The sequence below is a fragment of the Lynx rufus genome, unplaced genomic scaffold (genome assembly GCF_022079265.1).
Source record: "Lynx rufus isolate CCGP_SWC_20201006 ecotype Redwood Valley unplaced genomic scaffold, mLynRuf1.p SCAF_2, whole genome shotgun sequence".
NCBI classification, from domain to species: Eukaryota; Metazoa; Chordata; class Mammalia; order Carnivora; family Felidae; genus Lynx; species Lynx rufus.
In genome coordinates this window covers 169,266,625-169,290,932 of record NW_025814834.1, presented here as the reverse complement: position 1 = coordinate 169,290,932, position 24,308 = coordinate 169,266,625, and the positions used below count along the sequence as shown (strand labels likewise).

Here is a 24,308-nt window from a genome sequence, read left to right as displayed (position 1 = left end):
AGGGTTGAACTGATATAATGAGAAATTACAGTTGATGACTGTGAACTGTCTAGCACTGCACTTGACCATGGGCAGTCCCAAATAAATGACAGTTACTTTTTTTTTTTTTTAAATATTTTTTTTTCAACGTTTATTTTTATTTTTGGGACAGAGAGAGACAGAGCATGAACGGGGGAGGGGCAGAGAGAGAGGGAGACACAGAATCGGAAACAGGCTCCAGGCTCCGAGCCATCAGCCCAGAGCCCGACGCGGGGCTCGAACTCACGGACCGCGAGATCGTGACCTGGCTGAAATCGGACGCTTAACCGACTGCGCCACCCAGGCGCCCCTTGCAGTTACTTTTAATGTCCTATTCCAGCTTTAAACTTCTGGCATTTTAATAGGTCAGAAAAGAGAATTTAAGCTAGTATTCAACTAGCCAGGAAGCAATCTCCTTCAGCCTTGGTTTTCAAAACTGGTTTGGCTGATAATTTGGGGAGGGGTTTTTCTAACTCAGCATTCACTCATCAGTTACTCACAGTAACTGCACTGGGGATTCTTCCATGAGCATTATTAGCGGCCTGAGAATCTACGAGTGCATTCTTTGGAGAATGGTAATGCTAACAGAGATGATGAAGTATAGTCAGGGATTAAAGGACTGGTCAGGTGAGTCTTTGGCAGTGAAAATCTCCTGGAAGTGCTGCAAACAGCATGGTCCTTTGAACCTTGAAATGTAGGCTTGGTTTGATTTTTCTATGGCATTCTTTATGTGTTGCTATGGTAACTGTACAGTTTTGAAATGCAGGTAAAAATATGAATACCAGACTTACATGGGCAACATGCTTGCTTGTCCTTCAGCATGTTGATCATATCGGAGCCGATGGTAATCATATAGGGGAAGTTTAGGAACAAAATCAACTTGTCCCGAAAAACCTGAGTTGTATTTTTCACTGAGTCAGCTGTAGTATTGTAGAACGAACCAGAATTGCATACTGGTCTCTGTGTCATAAGTAAAAGGTGGTCAATCTTTTTAAGTCTTTTAGCCATTCTAAGCTTAATTTTTCATTTATAGAATGGGAGCTGTAATTCCTTTCCGATGTTGTCACAGGAAATGGAGTACGTCATGTGAAATTGCTTGGAAACTCTTGAATGCACTGCATCTCTAAGGAGGCAGTATTAACACACCAGTTAGGAGCGTGTGCTCTGAAGTTGAGGACACTGAGCTTCCATTCTTGCTTCCACTAGTTATTCGCTGTGTGACTTTGGCCAAATACTTTGTTTCCAAGCTTCAGTTCTCTGGAAATGATAATGCCTCATAAAGTTTTTGTGAGAAATAATTGAAATGATGTATTGAAACGCCCACCAGAGTGCCTATCAGTTCTGACCACTCAGTAAATATTATCATAATGGTACCTATGGTTTGGATCCCTCACTCTCTCCTGGAAAAGTAAGAGAGGCTTAAACTTCTTTTGACTGATACTTCAAAACATGATTTGCTACGAAACATAAATCCTGTGTAAGGCAACTGAGTCTTGGATTCTCCCGTGGTAGAATTTAAGTTACTTCAGTAACAATACTCCAGGCTCTTACTGAGGCAGTAGCCTCTCAAATAATTGCACAGCATGGCCCTCCTCCATCTCATGCCAAACACAGTTTTGACAGCAAAGCTCTGACAAATTTCACTGTCCCTTTTGCTAGTGGTTTTTTCAGGGGAGAGTTGGAGGTTATATAAGTTAGTATCAATGTTGACAGTAACCAGAAGGGGGACAGTTGCCTACATAGCAAAGCTGATTTCACTCCCAGGTTTTGATTTTCCAAAAGATGATTTTACTTTGGGAATTTTCTTCTGAGCTTTCCATTTAAAATTTCTAAGATTTTTGTCAATAACAACACCATTTTTCTTTTATAAACACATCAGTGTTTGGGTGGATGGGGTGGATGATGGTAATGATGGGAACCTGTAATGTCCCAAGTTGGGTAAACCCAATTCCCAGCCACAAAGGTCCCGGAGCTCATTGGCCAAGTAACCCAAACCCCTCCAACTGCCCATGATCACAGATTAGAAAGAACCTAGGCTTCACGTGAGAAGTCCATGCTTCTTCTATAGCTAGCATTTGTCTGGAAGAATAGTAAGTTCACTCTCTGTCCAGGCCTGAGCTTTAAGCCCTGATGGGTTTTCTTTTGAGTAACTTCTTTTTATTGGGTATTTTGGATAGGTTGGGCAGCTTGCTAAGCATTGTAAACACTGTCTCATTTAAGCCTTTGCAAGGTAGGTAAGACTATCCCCATTTTCACATAAGAAAACTGGGTCTTGGAAAGGTTAAGTAGCCTCCCAGGAACCACAGAGATGGGAACCAAGAAGGCCAGGATTTGACTCCAGATCTGCTTGATTCCAGAGCTAAAGAGTTAGCAAGCACCATACAGTACCCAACTTTATCCTCTTGGGTGCTCCTCTTTCTGAGAGTAGCATTTTAGACTGGAGAAGGAGCGGGCCTGTGAACCAAGTGAGTTTTGTTCTAGAATCCGAGCTATGTTTGGAATAGAGCCAAACTTAGTGTTCTAGAAAGAAAATGAGGCGTAGTTTTGTCTGACCTTACACTAGTCAGTTAACTTTCATGAGATCTCACTTTCCTTATCTGTGAAATGAGGGAAATAATTAAAGGGATCACTCAGGTTCCTTGTTGGGAGGAACTATGGTAGTCATGCTTCCAACCTCCCACCTGATGCCTCTTCCTGCCAGCCCCATATTCTTGCCAAAGAATAGTCCAGTCACTGTCTGAACATCTAAAGCCAGGGCTAGCCATATTCCACAGCTGCCTGGGTTTGGGGCTCATCTTATTAGAAAGTTATACCTTTATCCTTAAGTTTTCTCCTATCAAATCTCCATTACGCTAGATCAGCCATTGAGTTGATCATTTTTATAGGGATGAAAAATGTGGCAGGACAGTGGGCATATGTTTCTAATATCATACAACGTCCTCATGATGAAACATAGCTTTCCTTTAAATAAGATATGTGCCTCTTGTTCTCACTGATCTTCTTCACGTGAAGTACCCAGCTGTCTTCCGGGCACACCGTGGCTGTGATGGGGATTGACTTCACACTTAGATACTTCTACAAGGTTCTGATGGACTTACTGCCAGTCTGTAACCAAGATGGTGGCAACAAAATAAGGTAAGCCCTTCGGGAACACCATTTCCTGTTTAGCCGCAAAATACAAAGACAGTGCTGTCAGACATCTCTAGTTGAATGGCAACCACATTGTCATGGTCAAGACCAGAAATGGAGTCCGTCGCCTGGGTGTTCTATTAAGAAGGTTTTTGTTCTTTTTGTTTTCTAAGATGCATGCCATTTAGGATTTAGACAAACAGATTCATCTCATAACAAGGAGAAAGACTGTGGCACAGAATTCCCTGAAAGCTCTTGTTTCTCTCAGAGTCCGTAATTAAAGGTTTCCCATATCTTGGGTGCTAGAAAGACCAGAGGGTACTTTTGATGTTAACTTAGTTATTAAGCCAAAGTCTTTGTGGGGATTTCAGACACTTAGACTTTTCCCTTTTACATTTCCCCGGAAAGAGGCTCGTGGAACTAAAGAAAGCCTTCACCTCCTAATTTCAAAAGAACATGTCTCATCAAAGCAAGGGTATTCCCTTGATTTATTGCAGGCCACTTTTAAAAATAGCTTTCTTATTTCACTCTCATGGTCCATGCTTCACATCACTGCTAAATTTCACATTGGCCCTTAATGAGGAATGAGGAATGTTGTAATAGCAAACTGTTACAACAAATGCAGAGTAAAATAGAGCAGCACATAGCCTTGATTAGAGCAATTCCAGCTTTGCTTATTTAGTGTTTCCATCAAATATATTTTTTGTATGTCCCTGCAGGTTGTATTTTATGTATATTTAACATGAAAAGAAGAAATCGTATGGTTTGCTTAAACGTTGTGCCTCTAAATAGCCAAGGCCACTTCCTTCAGAGTCTCCCTCCTCTGAAGAAAGAATATTCTTGCGCCTTACGTATCCTTGCAAAAGATTTTTTTTTTTTAATTTTTTTTTTTCAACGTTTTTATTTATTTTTTTGGGACAGAGAGAGACAGAGCATGAACGGGGGAGGGGCAGAGAGAGAGGGAGACACAGAATCGGAAACAGGCTCCAGGCTCCGAGCCATCAGCCCAGAGCCTGACGCGGGGCTCGAACTCACAGACCGCGAGATCGTGACCTGGCTGAAGTCGGGCGCTTAACCGACTGCGCCACCCAGGCGCCCCAAGATTTTTGAGTCCATCTTTGGCTAAGTGGACACATTCCGTCTGAACTATGTAGGTGGCCTCAGAGTCAGGTGTAACTTTCTTACCATAAACTGTATACCAGATAACCTACCACCTCAAGAATAATGTATCTGTTGGGGCGCCTGGGTGGCTCAGTTGGTTAAGTACCCAACTTTGGCTCAGGTCATGATCTCACGGTTCACGGGTTCGAGCCCCACATCAGGCTCTGCGCTGCTGATGGTGCCGAGCCTCTTGAGATTCTCCCTCTCTGTCTTTCTCTGCCCCTGTCCCGCTCGCTCGCTCTCAAATTAATAAATAAACTTAAAAAAGAAGAAGAAGAACGGATCTGTCTACCTGTTTGCCAGCCTGCCTTCAGTGAATTTTCTCAGGGACCGTTTACTGAGACTCAGTGAATTTGTCTCAGGGACTATTCACTGAGATAAATGCATTTTGTTTCAAGGCTAGCAAGATAAATGCTGACAGTATAGAAAAACCACTCATATTACTGAAGGATGTCCCTTGTTTTGACACAGGTGCTTCATAATGGAGGACCGGGGTTATCTGGTGGCACATCCAACCCTCATTGACCCCAAAGGACATGCACCTGTGGAACAACAGCATATTACCCACAAGGTACTTGTTGCAAAGCCAATAGCACCGTGCGCCCACAGCCTATGCCTCATTAATTATGTGGCCTATGTTTTCTGTCTACTTGGCCTTGTTAGGAGCCCTTGGTAGCAAACGATATCCTGAACCACCCCAACTTTGTAAAGAAAAACCTGTGCAACAGCTTCAGTGACCGAACAGTCCAAAGGTTTTATAAATTCAACACTAGCCTTGTGGTAAGTGGATCCTTACATTCTCACATCTCATCCCACTGTGGAATATGAAATGAAATAATAGTTGATGTCTGAACGGTATTCCTGGCTCTTTCATTGCCTGAGAATTATAGAATGAGAGGACAGGACTTTAGTCCAGCTCACCAGCCTGACCATTGTGGGCTATAAAGCCCAGAGTGGAGCAGTGAATGTTTTAAGGTCTCACACTTGGTATTTTGTTTTGGTTTTGTTTGTTTAAAGACTCACCCAGTCGAAACCCTTTGAAATGTCTGCTGAAGTCCTTTCCCACAGTCTTATATAAATATGCGTGGTGCCCTGTGTTCCCCTCTTCCTGTCTTCTAGAGATCATGCAGCCTCCTTAAATTCCTAAGGCCAAATTAGGTCATTTCTTGGTCATCCACCCAGTTACATGGGAGCTTTCATGTAGATCATTCAAAAATAATTTCTTTTTTTGTAGCTTAGAATACTCAAGTATTTGATTTAACTGCAAACTTACCTAGGTAAGATTAAAGATCTTAAGAAAAAACAAAGATCTTAATATTCTTATTAAATTGTAAATAATCTTAGCTGGGAAACCTCAAATGGTAATGACAGAACCAATGTTGAAAAAGTTATTCACAAGAAGTAAGCTTTTTACTTAGAATAGTTATGTATATCATTAAATGTATAGTTAAAAAGTTTCAAGATGTATTGGTTGATTGAAAATCCTACTCGGGGCACCTGGGGGTGCTCAGTGGTTAAGCATCTGTCTGACTCTTGATTTTGGCTCAGATCACAATCTCATGGTTCACGAGTTTGAACCCTGCATCAGCCTCCTCACTGACAACATGGAGCCTACTTGGGATTCTCTCTGTCTGCCCCTCCTACACTCACATGTTCTCTCTCTCTCTCTCTCTCTCTCTCTCTCTCTCTCTCTGCCTCTCACTCTGAAATACGTTTTAAAAAAGAAAATCCTACCCTCAAAAAAAATTGGGTAATAGAAGAGTTTAAAATTGAATACATTAATAGGACAGTATATTCAAAGCAAAAGAAGTCATTATTACTCTCTTTAGACTTCACACCCTTCTGAGGAATACTCTCTTTAAAGCAGATAATGACACACTTGAGTATAATCCAAAGGAAGCTTCTGGGTAAGGTTGTTCTATGAAAATCTGATGTACTCTGTGTCTTCTACCACTTGTACGATGATTTCCTGAGTCTTCAGCAGACAAAGCCAGCATACTCTGGGAGAAATTTTTCAGAAACGCAAATTTTAGTGGAATATGAATTAGGATAATTTCTTAACAGCTCAAGTTATTCCAAAATGGAACCTGGAGCATTTCTGGGTATTAGAGCTATAATGGGATGATAAGCCTATATTATTGCTTATAGAGCAGAGTCGGGCATCTTCCAGGCTCTGGAAAATCCATCCAGACCCCTAAGAATCCATTCAGTGCCACAAGTCTCAGAGGTAGGTTATCCTCACCATGCACATGGAGGGGGACGACTGGCACAGTAACAAGCAAGGGATTTCATAGTTGGCCTACTACATTGGACACACATGCAAAAAAAGAATGAGCATGCTTTACAATGCTGCTTTTGAATCTTTGGTTTTATATGTGGTAGACAAATCTGGCATTTCAAGAAGCTGGCTATCACATTTTCTTGGTAAAGAATGAAGAAAAGGATGCTTGCTTTAGTTATTTAAATATTCTGTTTAGGGGTGCCAGGGTGGCTCAGTAGGTTAAGTGCCCAACTCTTGATTTCGGCTCAAGTCATGATCCCATGGTTCATGAGATGGAGCCCTGCGTCAAGCTCTGTGCTGATGCGGGGGAGCCTACTCGGGATTCTCTCTCACCCTCTCTCTCTGCCCCTCCACTGCTCAGGCTCTCACTCTTGCTCTCTCTCTCTCTCTCTCTCAAAATAAATAAACTAAGAAAAAAAAAAAAAAGGAAAAAATTATTTTTCCAGTTGTCAACAGTAACTATATATTTTGTAGCCAGATAAAGTTTTAATAAGGGTAGGGAAGCAAAAATAATATAAAAACAGGGAGGGGGACAAAACACAAGAGACTCTTAAATACAGAGAACAAATAGAGGGTTGCTGGAGGGGTTGTGGGAGGGGGGATGGGCTAAATGGGTAAGGGGCATTAAGGAATCTATTCCTGACATCATTGTTGCACCATATGCTAACTTAGATGTAAATTAAACAATAAATAAATTTTTTTAAAAATTAGGTTTTATTGTACACCGTTTCCAGCAGGTGGTTGAAGGGTTGTTTTCACCATGATAGGGCTGACTCTTTGCATTGTTGTCTGTCACTTCTGACCCCTGCATCGTCTCCAGGGAGATTTGACGAACCTTGTGCACGGCAGTCACTGTTCTAAGTACAGACTGGCGAGGATCCCAGGAACCAACGCGTTTGTTGGCATTGTCAACGAAACCTGCGACTCTCTTGCCTTCTGTGCTTGTAGCATGGTCGATCGTCTCTGTCTCAACTGTCACCGGTAAAAATGCCATGGGTCCTATTCTCTGTTTACTACACTGTTAAATATCCTCACTGGTGCTAGTCATTTTGAAGTGGTATCTGCAAAGTAGAAAGCACAGGGGCGTGTCATGGAGAAAAGGAAAGGCCGGGTAGCAGAGGCATCGACAGCTGTGTGGTTCGCAGCATCCTTGTCCAAAAGTAATGGATGGAAGCCAATCATAGTGTAAACCTTTGGTCATAACTTCCTTTTAACTCTCCCTTTTAACTAGCTCAGAATTTTTTTTTTTAATTTTACTTCTTCTGGTCCATGTACAGCATATAGTTTGTTATTGACCCTCTGCATAGTAATTTTCTTACTGCCTTTCAGAATGGAACAAAATGAATGTGAATGTCCCTGTGAGTGCCCTCTAGAGGTCAATGAGTGCACTGGCAACCTCACCAATGCAGAGAACCGGTAAAATATACGTATTACATAAATGTATGTGGCATACACAGATATATGCACCCTGGGAGCCTCATTTATAGATTTGTTTTGGGTTGTGGTATAAGAAGTGATTCATTCTGATGATGTAACTGTTCACTGAGCCAGATTTCAAGCCTTCCAATGAAGTCCTCTTTCAGGTTTAAATTTAAACGCTGTGAAAATGTTCAAAGTATATGTGCTCTGTACATATAAAGTAGGGGACTGTTAACAAGCATTCGCGAAGTGTCTGCCATGTGTCAGATACTTTATGCACATTGAGTCATTTGGTTTTCAAATTAACCTTGTGATAAATCTATAGGTACCTTTTATACACACATGTGCTTACACATAATATGGCATTATTTATATCAGCGACAAGTTTTAAGACGACAGCTAAATAAACTGGGATAAGTCCCTTCTCTAGAACTTAAATGAAAGAATCCTGTGTATACTGATATACTAGTAAATGTTCATTTAGTCATAGAGAAAATGTCAAAAGGGACCTTCATTAAACTGTTAATAGTGGTTACCTCTGAAAAGTAAGATTTAGAGTGGTGAGTCAGGGGAGGTAACATTCACTTCTCTTGTATACATTCCCGTTTTGTTGAATATTTATGATTTTCTTTTTATACATATATTGTTTCTATTGTACATAAAGACAAACAAATTGAAGCCCAGAGTGGTTAAGTGACTGACCCAAGGTTACATATAGTTACATATAGGTGGCAAGAATTCAAACCCAGGTCTGTCTGAGGCAGTCGGGGACCAGAGGCATGATGAGTTTAGAACATGAGTGGTATTGGTCCTAACCTCCAGACTTGTTCCTACATAGAAACCCAAGCTGCGAGGTCCACCAGGAACCGGTAACATACACAGCTATTGACCCTGGCCTACAAGATGCCCTTCACCAGTGTGTCAACAGCAGGTGCAGTCAGAGGATGGAAAGTGGGTAAGCATTGCCCATTGCTTGCCTTGGTATCAACATGATACTGCAGGAGTAGAGTCTAGTAAGGAACGGCGACCTGGAGCCTCATTGAGCTTTGCCAGCTGTTATTTATTACTCTCATTCTTGATGTTTTCTAAATATGTACCAATTTTTCAGACCCAAAATTGATTTCTGTATGCCTTTTATCCACTGGTTGTAATGTTGTCCAGTTTTCACTCTTTATAGCTGCTTGGCATTGGTACCATATATTAGTCACCTCCTCTGTGGATGGGAAAGTTACTCTTTAGATAAAAGGAATGAGAGGGGACATGGCACACAGAAGCCAAGGGCAAGGGGCAGGAGCTCTTGGGTTCCTGAAACAGAACCCAGTTCTATGGGTGACACGTTATAGCTGATCAGTTCTGCTTTTTTAGAAAGCAGATAGGTTTCATGGTAGCTTTGAGAACCAAAAAACCAACAACTACATGTCCCCTGCTGCGTCTCCCTCCTCTCTAGGATGTTTGGGCTTAGCCATCATGGGAGCAGTGGCTGTGGTGGGCTGTAGGGGTGGGAGTGGGGGTGATCTGTGTATTACAGCTGCCGATTGCCATTTGGTTGTACGGTCAGCAGGTAGAACAGGCAGCCAGTTCTGCTTTTAGTGCATATTTTAGCAAAGGAATGAGAGGGCATCAGATAGATTAATTTGGGATATTAGGCACTAACTCAAAACTAAATTTTTTTTAACGTTTATTCATTTTTGAGAGACAGAGACAGAGTATGAGCAGGGAAGGGGCAGAGAGAGAGAAGGAGACAGAGAATCTGAAGCAGGCTCCAGGCTCTGAGCTGTCAGCACAGAGCCCAACGCAGGGCTCAAACTCACGAACTGCAAAATCGTGACCTGAGCCGAAGTTGGACGTTCAACCAACTGAGCCACCCAGGTGCCCCCAAAACTAAATTTGAGGAACACTGCACACATCCTCTTAGAGAGTCTTAATGCACTTAACATATTAAAAGTTCTGAGAAATTGGCAGGAAAGAAAGCTGTTTAACTTGCCTCATGTTTCCCAAATTGATTTGACCAGGTTTCCTTCCTCCCCCCCCCCCTTTTTTTTTTAAATGACCCTACACATGGGGGATGTCAGGCCAAAATCTAATGAACCTTGGGGCCACTTGGTCTTTTGAGATGATTTGCAATAATCCTCTTCTAATCTGTGATGTGTGGATTTTATGGTGTGATCCACAGAACTGTTTTATTTCTCTCATTTCCATGTTGTTGAGAGACATAAAACAGCTATGCCTTGGCAGATGGTTGCTATTCTTCTTTATATAAGGAAAGGAAACTAGAGCTCAAGGACTTACGGCACCAGTAAGTAATGGAGCTCCTGAGAGCTGTCTGATGCCCAAGTCCATATGCTGTCCCCTGCCCAGCACAGCTTTCCGGAACACTCAGCATCATCTCTCTGGCAGGGACTGCTTCGGTGTGCTGGATTGTGAATGGTGCATGGTAGACAGCGATGGAAAGACTCACCTGGACAAATCCTACTGTGCACCCCAGAAAGAATGCTTCGGGGGGATCGTGGGAGCCAAAAGTCCTTATGTGGATGACCTGGGAGCAATAGGTATGTTTGTTCGGAACCCAGAATATTTGGATTCTTGAATACGAATTTTTTGTGCCTCTACGCGAGGACAAAAATCTTAAAATGATCCTCTACCCTAGTTTCCCGTTTCCTTCCTTTGCCAGTAGTTTTTTAGTTACAAATCCAAGGCAGATAATTACCTTCAAAGCTGGCTTAGATATTCTATGCAGAGTAAGCAGCCATGTATCCTGCCAAAGTTTACAAGCCTGGAATTCATTCCCATAAAGCTAGTTCTGAGAAATGTCAGGCCTGGTTTCTGCATGGCTGAACCATGGAGTTTGTTTGAATTTGAGTCCCAGCTGTCGGGAGAACAGGGCCAGCGATGGGTGGAGTGACCACTGCACATTGGTCTCTCCTGCTGCAACGTTGCCTCATGATATTTGCAAGGCAGAAGTTCTGTGGCTACAAGTCAGTACTTCAGGTCCTGGAGTCAGCAGAGGCCAGAGCTATCTAATGGGTAGCTTAGGGTCGGGGACAGGGACACTGGAGGGAGGAACGTGTCTGGGATCAGGCCCCGAGACCTCAAATATACTTACTACCTGCATACCTCCTCTGAGATTTTCTTTCTGGAGCTAGTACAAGGTCCCAAAGCTTCCCTGGGAGGTGAGATATTTAAACCCTTATTTAATTATTTTTTTAAACACCTCCCCACATTAGCCCGTCCGTAGAAGAAAAACTCCTCCTATGTGAGGAAGGATCCTGAGCTCACATATTATTACTGAACCAGCTTAGGATGTAGTTGAAGTGACCTTGTTCTAAAACATCACTTTATATACCCACCTGCAGTTTCCTACGTGACTGTGCTAATAGTGTTTTAAAGGGAACCTATAAGCTTTGAAGTGTGATCCTGTTTAGGAGTCCTGCAGCTGACTCGTTGCCATAAAGGACACCAGGTACAATAAATTTGTGCCAAGAGGCCCACGCTGCCCTCACCTCTGTGCTACATGACTTCTCTTCCAAGACTAGCCCACACCCCGGGGAGCTAGGCTCTTAGCACTGGGCAGCACATATTTAAGTGATTCTCATCTACTCACTTGTTTTAGTAGTCCTTGCCAAATGTGCTCCTGCTCTGCCGAGCAGCCGACATTTAATTTGAGAACCAGGGATTAAAAGAAGCCACTCCTCCCACGTTCTGGTGGATCTTCTTTGAGGTTTCCAAAACTTAAAGCACCTGCTCTTCTCTTCAACACACCCCACCCCACTCTAGTCCCTCCATCTTACTACCCCCATCCCCACTTCCTACCACACTTGGGAGATCTTGACAAAGGACATCTATTTCTTTGCTTTAATAAAGGTGACGAGGTGGTCACGTTGAATATGATTAAAAGTGCCCCTGTGGGCCCCGTGGCCGGAGGCATCATGGGATGCATCATGGTCCTCGTCCTTGCAGTGTATGCCTACCGCCATCAGATTCATCGCCGGAGTCACCAGCACATGTCTCCTCTTGCTGCCCAAGGTGAGCCCAAAATGAATCCAAAGCTCCTCTGGGAGGCAGCAGCCTCCCTTGTGTCCTTCCAGAGCTGAAAAGACAGTGGCCAGTCGTGTAAGCCTCTAAGTAATTCCAAGAACAGCACTACCTTTTCCACTTTCATGGAGTGTGATTCGGAAGTCCCCAAAGCCTACTTGCCACCTTTAGCCCATGGCTCATTCTTTAGTATCTCAACCCTGTGAGCTTCATTTTGATTCCCCAGAAAATCCCCCAATGCTCTCTCGTCTTACACGCATTAGCCTCCTACAGCATACCTCTTGAATAAGCCAGGCAGGGGAGCTGGGATGCTTAGTGGGAAATTTCATTCTTCCCTCAACTCAGATGTGCTGTCTTTGCTGTTCCAGACAGGTGAGGCAAAGATAGCCTGGGTCCCTGTTGGCAAGACCATGAGTCTGTTCTATTGCAGCTGTTATCCCGTGGTGTGAAGGAACACGTGCAAAGCAATAATCACAGCTCTTGAAGAGGAGAATTCATTGGAGCCAGATACAAAATGATTAATCTGCAATCGTGGCTTCCATACCAAGAGTTAAATGGGATATCTGTGCTCGTTTGCAAGGACGAAACCATTTAATGGGCTTCCCCATGTTTTGTAAAAGGCCCCAGGGATTTATTAACCTGACTTTATGGAGATAAGGTTCACTCATCGTTCTGGACTTGGTCAGGGCCACTTTGTTCATCCTTGCAGCAATAAGGACAGATTGATGCTGGAATAGTTCACTGTGGCCGCAATCCTGATGGGGCAGTGGGGTGGGTGTGGGGGGCATCTTGGGATAATGCTGCCTGATTTAGTAACAGGACTAATCACAAAGCTCCTTCCCTGTGGTAAGATTTGGGTACCGAGATTTCCCCTTGGTAAGTATGTGACAGTCATCCAGTGTTACCTTATACCTGGCCTTTTATAGGGTTTTGTAACACCATTTTCTGGGCACACTCAGCCATGGCTTTAGACCCCTTCCTTCTGTTTGAGGTACATTGGTAGAGGATTAAAGATCCATTAGCCTCTATCAACTTATTTGCTCTCCTTTCTTCAGAAGTTAATTTCAGGTGCCTCTCTTGATTATTCACTTCTGGTCCTCCCTGTTTTGATTCCTGCTACCTCCTCCTTTAAAAAAAAAATGGATGGGACATGGGACATCAGTTTATTCTTTTCCAAGTTTGGACTCGTTCTTGATGGAATGCTGTCACCCAGCCGTCAAAATGAGGCCTCCACAGGGTATTAAAGTGGGTGATTTTGTTTGATTAAATAGTCATGTTTCTTTCTCTTTAATGATGGGTAGAAATGTCAGTGCGTATGTCCAACCTGGAGAATGACAGAGATGAAAGGGACGATGACAGCCATGAGGACAGAGGCATCAGTGAGTATTCAAGCTGCCTCGTTGCGGAACGTGTCAGCAGGAGGCTAAAACAGAATAAATGTTCTGTCTTCTACCCTTTTGGCGTATATTACGATTTAAGAATCTTAATGTGGCAAGGATTTTTCCTCCCCCATTTTCATTAGGAATAAATAAGTGTAGGTGTTGGTTTGTTTTAGAAAATCTTAAAAGGAGTCTTGATGTTCCTTTTCTTGTTAAGTGCTTTGTCCTAACACCTCACCCTACCTTTTCTTTCTCCTCCTCATTGCTTTCCAGCATAGTATTTCAGAAAGAGAATCATCAGGTGATATACATTGTTTTAATCCCTCCGGGGATTAAATGTATATAATTCAGTTGCAGGGGGGAAGAGCATTTCTTTATCAAAAAAGAATTCAATTAGCGTGAGATACATACCTTGGCCTACAACTGTGTAGAACATGTCTTCTTAATGCATGTTGGAGGCCTGTGATGAGGAACTTCTCACTGCCCTTAATCCTCAAAATTAAAAAAAAAATTATAATAATAATAATTTACTTCTTCTATTTCTCCAAAGAATAGCTCCCCACAGTGTGTGAATGAACCTGCCCAGAGCAAATGTACTCTATACAATAAGGATACTGGCACAAGAGTGATTAACTGTCTTCTCCCCACAGTCAGCAATACTCGGTTTATAGCTGCAGTCATCGAACGACATGCACACAGTCCAGAGAGGAGGCGTCGCTACTGGGGTCGATCAGGAACAGAAAGTGATCATGGTAAGGTCTAGCTCCTTCTGAAGAGTCTGGTGGGCTCCCTGTGGGCCAATGCTCACATCCCCTCTTCTCCCTCCTGTTCTGTGCTCAAATTCATTACTTTGGCATAGTTTTCCAAAGGACATATTCCAACATGGCACATTTCTAGGAGCCCAAGAGTAGTTTTGATTTTTGTCTCGGCACTTGCAGGAATAAGTGAGATGACCCTTGGGCACACAGATTCCATCTAAGTGTTCTCCATGCATAAAGGTTCACATTGTCTGAATGGAACCCGCTTACCATTCCACGTGATCCTTGGTAATTGGCATCCACATCAGTTCTGCTACCCACTGTTGTTAGCTGGCCAACACCAGCATCCTCAAGGGCTCTCTCAGCCACGTATACACTTTGGATATGACAAGAGTTCATGCTTCCTTGTGGCATTCCCCATCCTGACCTCCAGCCTTGCCTGGAAGGTTCAGAGAAGCCTTCACCAAAGAGACAACGTTTGCACTGGGCTTAAAGTCTGATGAAAGAAAAGTTGGGGCAAAGGAGATTTAGAGGCAAGCGGACTGGTGTATATAGTCATGGAGGTTATAGAAGATGCCTCTAAGATGCTCAGAAAGGGTCGGCACTAAGGCTGAGTGGGCTGTGAATTATCAAGTCCACATGCTGTACCAAAGACTTGGCCACCACGTAGCTTCTTACCTTGCCAACATCCGGATGGCTTGTCGTCACAGGGAATAGCAGACATGTCCCGCCCTGTAGCCATCACTGCCAGTGTTCCGCAACAACATGACAGGAGTGTGGGGCCTTGTAAGAACTTTTTGTAATTGTAAGATCTTTTTGTTTTTCATGTGCTTGTTTAATTTGCTAGAAAACTTTATTTTCTTCCCAGAATCAGATCTTTTTTTAATGCATAAATAATGCGTTTATACCTTTTTGACTCTTTCTCCACATCTACCCTAGGGAAAAAAAAAAAAAGGAAGTCTACAAACAGTGAGCTCCCAGTCCTGTGCTAAAACATGCAGGAGTGGATATTCGTCAAGGCAACCAGTGTTGCCTTTTACATGACAGCCAGGTATTCAAACTCCCTTTGGAAAACAGCAGCCAAAACTCTGATTTGTAAATTGGAGGTTCCTAATTTGAGCTTTGAATGACATTGTTCCCACCAACTAAGTAGAAACTTCAGGTTTCTATGCCGAGTCAAAGCACAACTTAAATTTTTCAGTTTCTTTGACTTTCTGGGGTTTTTTCCCCTAAAAACCTTTGAACCTGCATAAATTCATTCTGCCAGGCAGTTCTGTGCCTCTTCTCCTTTGAATAATAAAACAGGTTTGAGGCTACTAAAGTTCAACAGAAATAATTTCTTATTCAGCAGAAATACTGAATCCTTTCTCTCTCTTTCCTTCTCCCCGGATAGAAATTGCTTCAATACGAAATTGGAATTCTGAGTGACGTTTCCAATGTTCCATTAGCTCTCCCATTGTCTTAGTAAAATGGTGTATGAAGCAACAGCTTAGATGAAAGCAGTAATGCAGTGTCAGTATCTGAAAGCTAAGGAATCTAGCTAAGGGCTTGCTTTCTTTCATTTTTCACAATAATTGGATCCCTGTTATCCCTGAGGAATGAAAAATAGTTCCTCGTGCAGATAGAATGCAACACCAAAAGAAATGGAAGACATTGACATTCCACATAATTCCAAATGTACCACAAAAATCAGTAGCATTTAACTGCATGTTGTCATATCCCTGAACCTGAATGGTGGGTCACTAAAAGTGGTGGCATCAGGTTAATGTCCCTGTGATGCCAAGAATAGGCCATGGGTAGGTTCGCATGAAAACAAGGAAATCTAATCTCGTTTTGTCAGTACCCTTCTTTCTCAGCTCTGTTTGCTAGGCACAGTGGGGGGACTTGTGAAGGGGCGGCCTCATTTCTGTGAGGCCGAGTGATTATGGAAGAGCTTATATTATAGGGCCAAGCACAGCTCACTTGTAACCCACCTCTCCCCCTCCACAGGTAATGAGATCTTAGTGAAGCTACTTTGGGCCTTAGTTTCCTAATAATTAAAATGAGATTAGAAATGTCTCCCTGGTGAAGTTGTGAGCACCAAATGAAATAGCATATGGCAGGTGGGAGGTCAGGGTGACTTGCCCACCTTCATACCCACTCTGCCCTCAAGGAATGTACAATCTAGCAGAAAACTGTAAATGAATGCATGTACTCATAAGACTGATAAAAGACTGAATAGGACAGCTTCCTTAAAGGACCAGAACAAAGAAGATAGGGAGCTAGTTCACTTTTATCTGCATGAGAATCATGGAAGTCCCCTGGGGGGAAGGTGGCCTTGGTGCTGTTGGTGCTGGCCCTTGATGGGGCAAAATTGTAGCACCGTGGTTCTTTGCAACCCGGTGAGCATTTTTACCTTGGGTCTGATCCACAAAAGGAAACTCAAAGGAATAAAACACATAAATATATAAGTACTGAACAGACTAGACTTTCAGGATGTGGTTCAGAATTGTGATATACCTAGAATTAAAACTGAATGTCACCAGGCCAAACTTGTAGACTTCAAGCTGTATTTTTATTTAGAAATACAGTTGACCTTTGAACATCATGGGCATTAGGGACACCAACCCCCACCCTTGCGCAATCAAAAGTCCACATCTAGGGGTGCCTGGTTGGCTCAGTTGGTTAAGTGGCCGACTTCGGCCCAGGTCATGATCTCACGGTTCGTGGGTTTGAGCCCTGCACGAGGCTCTGTGCTGACAGCTCAGAGCCTAGAGCCTGCTTCAGATTCTGTGTCTCCCTATCTCACTGCCCCTCTCCCACTCTCTCTCACTCTCAAAAATAAAACATTAAAAAAATATATTTTAAAAAAATCCACATATAACTTCTCACCCCCGCCAAAAGAAAAACTTTACTACTAATAATCTGTTGACTGGAAGCCTTACCAAGAACATGAACAGTGGATTAGTCTACATTTTGTATGTTACGTGTATTATATAATGTTTTCTTAAAGGAAGCTAGAGAAAAGAAAATGTTAAAATCATAAGAGAAAATACATTTACAGCCCTGTCCTGTATTTATGGAAAACTAGCCTGCGAGTAGACCCATGTAGTTCAAAGTTGCTCACGGGTCAGTGGTATTTCATGTGGCCAAGAGAGTTTTGTATTTCAAAGGAATCTTATTTTAATTTTTGTACCTTAAAAATACTAAAATAAGAATAGTTTTTGAAAGGTAGAATTATTTTTGTCAATATTCTAAGACCACTTAGAATGACTGTTTTTCAGCCCTTGACGATTTACTGTTACACTCGCAGGTAGCAATTAAAAACAATTACTACCTATTTATGCTTTAATTCTATATGTCTGCCCATTTTTTTCTTCTGAAAATCTCATGTTCTATCCATTCATCAACTGGCTTATCTTTAGGTTAAAAACCACCAATGTGTATTTGTCCCTTTTGAATCTGCGTGTTAGTTACCAACTCATTAGAAACTGGATATAAATGTATTTAAGCAACATTTTTTTCTTTGTAAAAGGGAGACCTCCTCCTAGTGAAGCAAATTCCAAAAAGCTTAAAAGGTGAATGGTGAGCCTTGAAAACCTGGTCAAAAACTGTAGAGTGCAACTTAGGGCCATTGTTTTTTGGAGGCGCGTGGATATTCTCCCACAGTTACTCTCTGTGACCACAAGGTGGAGAGTGAGTTCCCAGAGTGACCTAACCTCCCCACCCATCCAGAGACGTTTCTTCAGGAACCATCAGCTAAATATGTAAGCACAATACCAAAAAGCCTGATCTTGACTCCTGTTCTCAATGGTCACCTGGTCTCCTTCCTGAGCCTACTTTTTGCTTGAGGTCGCCTTTTCAGAGACTATACTGCATACACCTTTGGATAGTAAGAAACTTTTCCTTTGAAAGTATTGGCTGATATCCTTTGTGTTTTAAATAGTGCTTCCTCTGCCTTGAGTCATACTGAATCTGTCTTATTCATCACTGTTCCCAGCACTCAACAGAATTGTCTGGTGCTAAGTAAACACTCAATTTGTTAAGTGAGAGCATGTGTTTGTCTTTCTCCCGCTTCTCCACAGCTTGCTATCCCTCCCTCCAGATTTTCATTAATTATTGAGATAAGAGGAAGCTTGAGTAAGTTACAGAGGGGCTGAGCAATACTACCACACTGAGAAAATTAAACAGAATGTCCCAGAGCAAGGGGTTCACTTTGGAAGACCCTGTGCTTGGGTTCTCATCAGAAAGCAAGAGCAGGAGAAATGGGGGTGCCCCTGAGGTGCTGTGGGAACAGCTCCATCATTAAAACCACCCTTGAGGCTATGACCAGCCAGGTCCAGAGCACCCCTGGCGTGTTAAGTCGGAACCCCTGGGCAGGGCCCAGTGAATCCTGGAACGTCTTCATTGTTAGATGAGAATGTCACACCAGGTAAAACCACAGATACCCAAAAAACTCTTAATACCGTTGCTTTGGGAGCATAGTAATGTGATTTTGAAAAATGAAGTGCCTGCTCTGTGTGAGGCATTGCGTTGAATATTAGGAGTACAAAAATAAATGGGAATTCATTAATGGCCACGACGGCCCTAAGTTTTATTGCATAGTAAAAATCTAAGCTAGAGATGTGCACAGAATGCCATTTAAATTCACAGAAGGGGCAACAGACCCCACGTGGGCTGGCAGGATGGGGTGCTGGGGGTTTGGGTTGCTTCCCAGAGAAGACCTTTAAAAACTGAAGCATGAAGGACAATAGCCGGATGATGGAAGGTGGGAGGGTGAGCCCGGCAGAAGGCCTGTCATGAATTTTACACCAGGAATGTGAAAATGAGTTAACAGTTTCTATGGGTGCTTGTAAATGAGTGGAGATGGGAAACCCTTCAGGAGGTACTTGGAGGCAAGATAAAGACAGCCTAGCACTAAAGGTTGGCCAACAATCATCAACATAGATGCTGAGATTTTGCTAAAAGTGTGTCTTCTACTTGAGTCCCCTACGTGTGAAGCACATGGCAGCTTAAGCACACACAGCACTCTGTAACTGGGGCTTCAGCGTCTACCATCCAGTCTCACGTTCCAGACCGAGCCCTGCTGAAGCTGAGAATCCCATTCTGGCTCCTGATTCTTGAGGAAAGGCATCACTGTTTCCCCAGCCCTGAACCTAGAAACCTCAACCTTATCCAAGGATGTCAACCTGGATCTTCCCCCAAGGGAAGTCAGTTGGGCCACCAAAGGCAACCTACTCTGAGCTCGAACAGTGTCTTGAAGCCGGCCGCTTGCCCTACGTAACACAGCCGCTGGCCCACTTGAGGTCCTCATCATCTCCTTGGGCCAGCACCGCAGCCTCCTGTCCTCTGAGCCTCAGTCCCACCTTCTTTCCAGCCGCCTCACTGCCACAAGTGATCATCTTCAAGCACATGTTATGTCCTTGCACCCTCCCCTACCTCTGGCCTGTTGCTAAATCCCAGCTCCTAGCTCAGCCAGACTTCCTGATCTGGTCTGAGCCCGCATGTTCAGTCTCCTCTCCTGCTGCTTTCTCCCCCATACCGAGCTTGTTATCATCCCCAAAGCCCCTAGAGGCTCTCGGGCTGTTGTGTCTTGGCATTTGCTCATCTCCCAGCCTGCAGTACCTTTCTACCCCGCTCTTTACCTAATGAACCCCTTCTCTCCCATGAGGGCCACTTTAAGTGTCCTCGTAAGGTGTCCTAAGCCAAGTTAATCAGCTTTGGTATCCCTCTCCATGTGCCTCTGTTTGAATACCTTTGTTTCCCCTTCTTGACTGTGGGCTTCTTGGGAGCTGGAGCTTCCCCCTTACCCCTTTTTTGATTGAGCCCCCCCACCTGGCACCAAGGAGACTCAGTGATGATAGATGCCTATGTCCATGAACTTCACCCTCTTCTGCCCCCTTCATCCCTGACACTTGGGATCTCCGAGTCTTTTCATCCTGACTCAAAGTCATCACTCCCAAACCCCCCTAACTTTTAACTGCTTGCCAACTTCTATTGTTTCCACCTCTGAGATACTTTTAAATCTGCCTAATCCCATACCCCTAGTTTTAATTCTTAGTCTGTCATCTGGGCTGTTGTAATAACCTCCCAACTGTCCCCTCTATTTCCTTTTTATTCATCTTCCAAACTGCCATGAGAACTCTCTCTGAAACACAGAAACTGTCATGCTATTTTTTTTTTTTCAGTCTGTTCAAAATGTATTGTTCCTCCATTTTCTCTGCTTTGGCCTTTATAATCTGACTGTAACTCACCTTTCCACCTGTCTCCTGCCACGTTCTCCAACTGCCTACCTGCACCTGTCCTAGTCACATGGTACAGCAGTGGCCTTGGCTTTCCACACCTCTAGGCTGTGCTCCTGTTCCCTTGCTCCTATCCACTTACCAAACTCCTACATATCCTTTTAAGCCCAACTGAAATAGGAGTTTTTCTGTGGAGCTTTCTCATTCTTCCAGCCGGAATTAGTTATTCCATGTTCTCGATACCAGTTATACCTCAACTATAGCACTTATCATTATCTGCATTAGAATAAACCCAGCTTCACAAATATGTCTCCTGTTCGGTTGTGAAATCCTTAAGGAAAAGAGACATCTCTTATTCATGTTTTGTAGCCTCCCTCTCTGGCTGCATAATGGTCTTCAATGAATGAATAATTGAACGGATCTATGCTTGTATTCATTTTATTTTCTCAAACTCTAGCTTTTAAGCTCCTTGTGCAGGGAGCAGATTTTCACCTTGGTGTCTCCTGCAATGCCTAACACAGTATCTTGTACATAGTAGGTGCCCAATAAATATTTCTGGAGTTAGACTGACTTAAATAATTCTGTCATTTGCAAAATGGTTCATTGAGGACAGAGAATTGCCTTTCTCATTTTTGCACCCAGCATACATTTTCAACCATATCCCATTCCTGCTTGGCTGTATGCAAGCACATCAATTTTGCACCACAAATGTGACTAGCACTACCCATGGGTGAGCTCTGATTGATGCTAACCGTAGATGCAGTGGAAATATTAATGAGCTGTCACTTCTCAAAAATTTTAAAGGGGATTTTTGCAATATTTAAAAACATGCCAGAGTTCTTGGAATGGAATCCTTTGATCAGCAAGGGCATTTTCTTTTGAAACGTGTATTACTTAGAATACCAAAAGAAATTAATCTTTAAATACAGTGAGCCAGCTTACACAGAGAATAGTTGATTCCTTTGCTAGTTGCTATGGGTATATGTGGAGTTCGTATCCCATCAGGTACTGGAACTTTGGGCAAGTTCATTAACCTCTGATCATCATTTCCCTCACTTGTATAATTTGTGTGTAGGAATTCCAGGACACTGGTGTGTGCCGTAGAACAGATATACACACAATGGAGACACTTGTTTTTGTCCTTGCTGTGAGATCACGTGCAGGCCTGTTGAAGCCCAGCTTTCTCCACCAGCCCCCAACTTGATTTGAATCCTATTAGGACTTTGTTTTCCTTTTTTCTTTTCTTTCTTTCTTTTCTTTTTTTTTTTTTTTTTGAAGCTGCCTTTTTTATTTTTCTTTCTCCCTACTTTTTCTTTTTCTCCCTTTCTCCCTTCTTTCTTTCTCTCTCTTTTTTCTTTCATTCATTCATTCATTCATTTATTCATTCAAATAAAGTTAATCTTATCTCAGGGAAAAGTGTAGGAGGATAGTCCCAAATGTCAATGGTAGTTATCTGTGGATCAGGTGGGAAGAGCGATGATTTTAGTTTTTGTTGTGTTGATTTGGGGATTTGGGAAAAAGCTTCCTATATATATTTTTTTCTTATCTGTACTTTCTCAGGTGTCTAAAATTTTTTATTGTGTAATTGTTGGGGGGGGGGCGGTGGCACAGAGGAGAAACAGCTAACAAAAGATCTCTTCAAAAATAAGCCACTTTGACGTCTGCTGGCAGCCTGCAGACGTTTGCACCCATGTAACACAAAGATAGGAACATCTCCCCGTGCCCTAGAAATCTTCAGTCACCTCTCCCTGTGTCTGGAAGCTCTCAGCTGCTTGTTCTGTTCATTTTCTAGGTTACAGCACCATGAGCCCACAGGAAGATAGTGAAAACCCCCCGTGCAACAATGACCCCTTGTCAGCTGGGGTGGATGTGGGGAACCACGACGAGGACTTGGATCTGGACGCCCCGCCCCAGACGGCCGCCCTGCTAAGTCACAAATTCCACCACTACCGCTCCCACCACCCCACGCCGCACCACAGCCACCACTTGCAGGCGGCCGTGACAGTACACACCGTCGATGCAGAGTGCTAACACTCTCCTGACCTCCACGAGAAGATGGGAGCTGGGAGGTACAGAATGTTCTGGAGGGAAGAAGAGCCAGCATCAGATAATCCACAGCAAGAGACCCCTTGTGTTCGTGCTTTGTCCAGAGCGGTTTAACTCACTTGCTGCCTGTCAAATGTGTTTCGGAATGAGGAACAACAACAAAATCACGTTTGTGAAAGTGCGAAGCTGGTTCTGAAATGGAGGGGAAGTAAGCCTGATTAACGAACCTGCCATAATACCAATGGGGTGGAGCAGAAGGCAAACCTCCAAACACAGAGGCGAGACCCATAAACGAAACATTGGGAACCTTCGTTAAGCTGAGCCAGAGGAATGTCCCAAGGAGCCAGAAACGTTCGGCTCTCCTTAACTGGAAGAGAGACAAGTGTGCCCAGCCGGAGACTGGGAACGTGGCACATCCAGACAGAAATGTGTGCTTTCGGAAGATCTCGCTTTGTTTCTGGCGGTACCTAGATACCACAGTTGCTGTATGGAACTCCTGTTAAGCTCTAAATGATGCATCTCAAAATTTCTAAGTAAAGGATTATTTTTCTACTATTTATTGAACTTTCAAACATTCTCAAACTTTGGGGGAAAGAAAAGGAAACATGAGAAATTGTCAGCAATTATCCCTAGCTGTTTTGTGTGTGAAGTGGTTGACTAAGGAGTTCTATTATTTAACTGATATCCTCCCACTGCCCCACTCTACAAAATGGGAAAATGAAGAAATCCTTCTCTCTGACTTGTTTACATACATTTTCTTTAGAACGTCATCTTATGGAAACCTGTCTTTTTTTGTAATGCAGTATTCTTTATGTTTGACAGAGGCAGGGAAGACAGAGGAATCCAAAATGCTTTTCAAGAAATGTTATGTCTCTTTTTCACTCATTTCCACTCCCCGTACGATGCTTTTCTCAGATGTCTTACAAAACCTAGTATTACAACCCCAGCCTTTCGGCTAAGGGAGGGATGGATTTCTTCTTGTGTTAGAGACTATAAATTTTTAAGTGTCCCATTTTGATTCTGAAAATATTAAGTACATAAAGGAAGAGGTTTTTAAACTTCAAAATTGATTCTTAAAGATTTCTTCTGATATCCTAGTTCAAAGCTGCTGCCAGTTATCCGAGAAGCTATCCACTGAACTGCTTTGTGACGTATACAGAGATTAATCCGATCTGGCTAATATAACGTGGGGCGTTGTATTTTTAAAGTAGTGTTCTAATTACAGTGATGTATTTTAGATTCACATCTTGTGATTCAAATATGTTATAAAGACATTCTTGCACCGTGTGTGTGGTAAATCTCCGTTTATATGTAGTTGGAAAAAATTCACTGAATAACGTTTTAACGATAGGGTATCACGATATAATGTAAAAAAAAAAACAAAAACAATTGGTTCTTCAGCAGTACAGAAAGTAAACTGTATGCGTGCTATCAGGAAACCCCTTCGTACTGTGTATAAATTTGCAGTCTAGTGAAATAAACTGTATGAACGGACAGTCTTAGTGTTTATAGTGATGCGTTCACGTGCTGCTGCTTGTGCCTCGTGGAGATTCCGTTCACTTTGTAGCCCAGCAGATCAGTTACCAAACTGAGTGGGCCTCCTCTCAGTGCTACTGTTGATGTCAGGGGGTTCTTGACATCTTGAAGATGCAAAAAAAATTGAAGAATATAAGGGGATAACATTAAGAACAAATGTTAAGGGGCACCTGGGTGGCTCAAGTCACTTAAGCATCCAACTTCGGTTCAGGTCATGATGTCACAGCTCATGGGTTCGAGCCCCTCATTGGGCTCTGTGCTTACAGCTCACAGCCTGGAGCCTGCTTCTGATTCTGTGTCTCCCTCTCTCTCTGCCCCTCCACTGCTC

General features: G+C 43.0%; 1 protein-coding gene across 1 annotated transcript in view; it reads left to right on the top strand.

The window, feature by feature from the left end:
- The window catches only part of CACHD1 (cache domain containing 1), a 211,788-nt gene extending 188,750 nt beyond the window's left edge, over positions 1-23,038 (top strand). Inside the window, exons 17-27 of the mRNA XM_047085076.1 lie at positions 3,031-3,153; positions 4,780-4,879; positions 4,972-5,088; positions 7,410-7,570; positions 7,919-8,005; positions 8,847-8,963; positions 10,406-10,557; positions 11,870-12,031; positions 13,342-13,419; positions 14,070-14,171; positions 22,191-23,038. Of these exons, the coding sequence (XP_046941032.1) occupies positions 3,031-3,153; positions 4,780-4,879; positions 4,972-5,088; positions 7,410-7,570; positions 7,919-8,005; positions 8,847-8,963; positions 10,406-10,557; positions 11,870-12,031; positions 13,342-13,419; positions 14,070-14,171; positions 22,191-22,429 (1,438 nt within the window). The 3' untranslated portion in view covers positions 22,430-23,038. The remainder of the gene's footprint in view (positions 1-3,030; positions 3,154-4,779; positions 4,880-4,971; positions 5,089-7,409; positions 7,571-7,918; positions 8,006-8,846; positions 8,964-10,405; positions 10,558-11,869; positions 12,032-13,341; positions 13,420-14,069; positions 14,172-22,190) is intronic.
- The last annotated feature ends 1,270 nt before the right edge of the window (positions 23,039-24,308 follow it).